Source organism: Sinocyclocheilus rhinocerous, unplaced genomic scaffold (genome assembly GCF_001515625.1).
Source record: "Sinocyclocheilus rhinocerous isolate Xijiao unplaced genomic scaffold, SAMN03320098_v1.1 scaffold996, whole genome shotgun sequence".
Lineage (NCBI taxonomy): Eukaryota > Metazoa > Chordata > Actinopteri > Cypriniformes > Cyprinidae > Sinocyclocheilus > Sinocyclocheilus rhinocerous.
This window is the reverse complement of record NW_015660490.1, coordinates 120,802-124,992: the sequence shown is the minus strand read 5'-3', so window position 1 is coordinate 124,992 and position 4,191 is coordinate 120,802. Positions and strand designations below refer to the sequence as shown.

General features: G+C 36.3%; 1 protein-coding gene across 3 annotated transcripts in view; it reads right to left on the bottom strand.

Annotated features, from left to right (window-relative positions):
- LOC107724954 (sacsin-like) overlaps nucleotides 1-3,937 on the bottom strand; it is a 41,458-nt gene extending 37,521 nt beyond the window's left edge. For 2 of the 3 annotated variants that reach the window (XM_016534048.1, XM_016534050.1), the window contains exons 1-3: nucleotides 3,854-3,937; nucleotides 2,556-2,888; nucleotides 1,190-1,340 (exon numbers count right to left, since the gene is read on the bottom strand). In XM_016534048.1, coding sequence (XP_016389534.1) covers nucleotides 1,190-1,340; nucleotides 2,556-2,578 — 174 coding nt within the window. In that variant the 5' untranslated portion in view covers nucleotides 2,579-2,888; nucleotides 3,854-3,937. Of the gene's footprint in view, nucleotides 1-1,189; nucleotides 1,341-2,555; nucleotides 3,007-3,853 lie in introns of those variants that run through there. The other variant, XM_016534049.1, reaches the window with a different exon arrangement.
- Nucleotides 3,938-4,191: the final 254 nt, after the last annotated feature.

The window sequence follows — 4,191 nt, the reverse complement described above, 5'->3', positions numbered from 1 at the left end:
ATATTATAACAAATACCTGCAGAGGGCGCCAACAGCCTGGTGATGTTTCCTGTGATTCAACTACGTTTAAAATCCATTTAATTGCAATATTTGGCCATATGCAAAGTGAGAAACTTTTATTTTGAAATCGCGATCTACAATAAATGGCATATTTAGAAATATGTTGATGTATTCTGTGTTGGCATAGGTTTATAAATGACTTAAGTTACAAATTAAGTGAGATAACGCACAGTTTTTCCAGATGAACGTTAAGCAACCCCAACTTAACGCATATGCAGAGGAAGAGTTTAGCCCCTTTTCACACATACAGTCTTCTGGTAAATTGGTAAATTGCCGTTAAGAGATCATGTGTGAACAGGACCTTTTCAAAACTACAGGTACATTTGTTCTGCCAATCATATCCTTCTTATGGAGATGACGTGATTATTCTGAGCTGTTTACAAAGCTCCTTTAATTATATAGAAAATAGCTTTTCTATATAAATATGGCTCTAGATGGAAATCTTTGACCATTGCGTCTCGCAGCTTTTTCAGAATGTGTCGCGCTCATCAGCTGCGACTCTGAAGTTGGATACTATTATGCGTGTCTCATGTTTATAGGACCAAAAATGTCTGATTGGCTAGTAATGTTAGTTTGGTTGAGAGTGAAAGCTGTGTTCCTCTCATACATTGGTAGGCGAACTCATTAACTCGAACGTGATATCAACAAGTTTTTTTTTGTTTTTAAATGTAGGAGGACTATCTTATTTTCCCGCAGCTAAATGCCAAATGAGATCCAGCACGGTGCTGGTGAACTTTAAGCCCTGTAATAGATTTTATTTATATGTGCAGTTTGTTGTGATCTGTACAGTGGAACGGCACAAACATCACTGTGGTTTTGGCTGTGTCTACACTGCAAAACACTGGAACCTATCACGAGCTCTTACCCTGGGCTGCACACAGATTACAACACAATAGAGCACATTTAAACAATCTGGCTTCTGCCCAGGTTCTAAATCAGTTTCTTTGGGTGGATTATAAACCTGTGTATTTCAGGGGGTTGATTCTGATCACATGGGGAAGGCAACGTGAGGTGATGCTCTTCATTTGGAGATTCTCTTCATGGAATCCCCCTAACAGAACATTATTGCTGTTTTTTTAACTGTATATGAAATATAATCTGAAAAATGTTACAAAAGTTTCCAGCTCACCAGTTTTCCATTGTGAAACAGCTGCTGCTGAGACACAGGATAGTCTGTTTCTTGGTAGATCAGGGTCTTGATGTACCTGATCACTGTAGACGGGGGGACCTGGAAGACCCTCTTGCCTAGATAGTCATGACAGACTATCACCCATGGCAACCTAAAATCACAAAGCAAAACGCCTAACTATTCACAGGCTTTAATTTCAAAAAGCCTTAAAAAAACATGCTCAGGTCATATTTCACCTCAAAGGAAACAAATAGAAAGAATTTTTATTTTCTTGTTATATTTTTAGGACTAAGATGTTTTGCATTTTGACATTGTATTCATGAAAATTAAGCACATTTCCCCCAAAGTTCTCATTAACATAGTAAAAATATATATTTTTCAATACTGTAATATGAAAAAAAATATGTACAGTATTATTTAAAATGTACATTATTTATATCCCATTCAAGTATGCATAATGCCTTTAGTTCATGGTGACTATTACAACATTTTTATCTTATACACTAATATATATTACAGTAATGAGAATCATAAAGTCAATGTTACAATGCATAACATTTTAATGGTCCTAAAAACTGGCTTAATTTTCAAAATGAAATACGACCTGGATATCCATACAGAATACCTTACATCATAAAAATAATAATATTAATGAAAAAATTACAAATTTTCTAGAGCCATTTTCATTCCAATTAAATTCCAGTATCTCAATGGGTCGATAGTTTCTGTCTTAAGACAAAGTGAGTCTGACATACAACATAAAATTACAAAGATCACTTTATCTTTGTTCTTTCACTGAGAAGAAACACTTCAAGGATGTTTTTTTTTGTTGTTTTTTTTATGGCCATGACTGATGATCCTTTCATGCACTACAAACCCTAATAGAAATGCATGGATCCTGCCACATCACCTCTGCAGTTAAAAATCAAATTACACCTATTAGGGGCTATCAAATTTGAGCCATATCCAAATGCACACATCAGTCTGTCTTCTAAAAGCCAGAGATTGGAGGAATATGTATTTTGCTCTGCTGACAAACTATGACATTTTACTATAATAGAAGAACACTAGTGACACATATCTCTCGGTTTAGACCTGGACCTGTTGTCAGGCAACCAATGAAAGTCCCACGGCGTCACTGACTGTATCATCCTATTTGTGTGCTAGGGTGGGGCATAATATGGACCATGCAAACTATCTAGTGACAATTCACATGCTACCAGTCTATAAAAAGTTAAATGTCTTACTGAATTTGTTATTTATAACAACAGACAAGGATAACGTAGTTTAGATAGTTAACGGTCTCACTGAAGTCAAAAACAACATCAAACCGTTTACTAATTTATACTAATTCATCTCAACTTACCACGGGTCGTGACCGGTTGCCATTGCTTTTCAGCCAAACTGCGGTTATTCGCGTACGCAGACATTCATCGATCACTCCGCATGGAGCATTACACTATGCCGTACCGCTATCCTCCGGAGAAAATCCTCCGCATTGGGCATTCATTGATTTACTCTGACCCTTTTGGTCTCAATCTGAAAGAATCATCCCATCCTGTGCGCTATAAACTTCGTGTGCCTGTGTTTTGCTCTTGGACCCTCCTCCTCCTGCGGTTTAATAAACGGCTCGTGCTGTTAAACCAACGGTTTGTCCCATAGATGTCACGCTTTGTCGCAGTGTTTTAAAAGAAGGATTCTGGAAGAAAGAAAGAAATAGAATGTCACAAATGCTGCTTCTTCCATGACAACGCCTTCTTAAGAGCGTTTCAGTGAATGTGAAAGATGAATGTGTTTGTTTGTGTAGTTGCGGATTTTTGACTCGGACTGAGCGCCATGAATGCTGGGAGTTGAAGTCCTCTAGTGTAATGCGCGCGCACAAACATATTAGTTATTTTAAATATCATATATTACAGTATATATAAAATATTAATATATCTTTATTTTAGAATCTCAGTCAACTATAGTTATCAACTGTAAATGAAAGCTCAGATTATCTTAGTACATGCCAGTGGTCACATTTGTGAACAGTAGAGATCTATTTTGAATCTACCAAATTATAATATTGCAGAATTTAAACAGTGTATTTGTCCCATTACGGTAAAAATAAATAAATAAATAAAAAGTGAAATTGCTACTTTATTTTTTGTATCCTAACTTGAGTCTTGTTGAGCCACTGAGCGATTTTTAAGTGTGAAGTGTCCAACTGTGAACATTATACTTTCACTAACTTATATATATTTATCATTATTATTGAAGAAACATACGTTTTGTTTAATATCCAAGAAATAAAATGCAGGTGCACACACTTAGAGCTGGGAATTAAATGTTTAATGCATCTAAAGTTAAAGTCACCATGCAGTATTTTTAGTTTTCTTTGTAAGAAAGGAGTCATCTTATGACGCAGTACAATGGATATACCAAATGACGTCATATAACCTCATTGCACCAATACATTTACCTTTAACTAAACCTTGATAAAAAGGAGATGCAAACGAATGACAGTTAAAATTGCAAACACTTGCACTTTCTTAAACATTTAGAATATGTTTGTATTAAATTCTCCACCTAGTGTATAGCCTACATATTTTGTTACATTATTGCTGTACTGAATGTTGCCTATTTGTTACAACCGTGATGTTACATATAAACAAGGAAACTCACCTTTTGTGAAAATGACCTTATTTTGTAATTCAGGTGCTAAGATCGCGCAAAGTGAAGTAGATTACAGTAATGACGCTGAACAAATCCAAAATAACCCTGGTCTCAGCACGTTTTCCTCTGTAAATCCACTGCTGCAGTAGACAGTTCCTCACAGGACAGGACGGTCAGTGCGATCTGCAGAACTGATGATGGTCTTCACACGCATCCTTTCAGCATGCTGCGATGTTTGTTCTTGTATGGATTGTTTATGGCACATCATGCACGATCATTTACTGCCTAACGCCCAGTATTCACTATGCTAATTCTAGCAGTTCTTCGCGAGTGACCGTCTCATTACT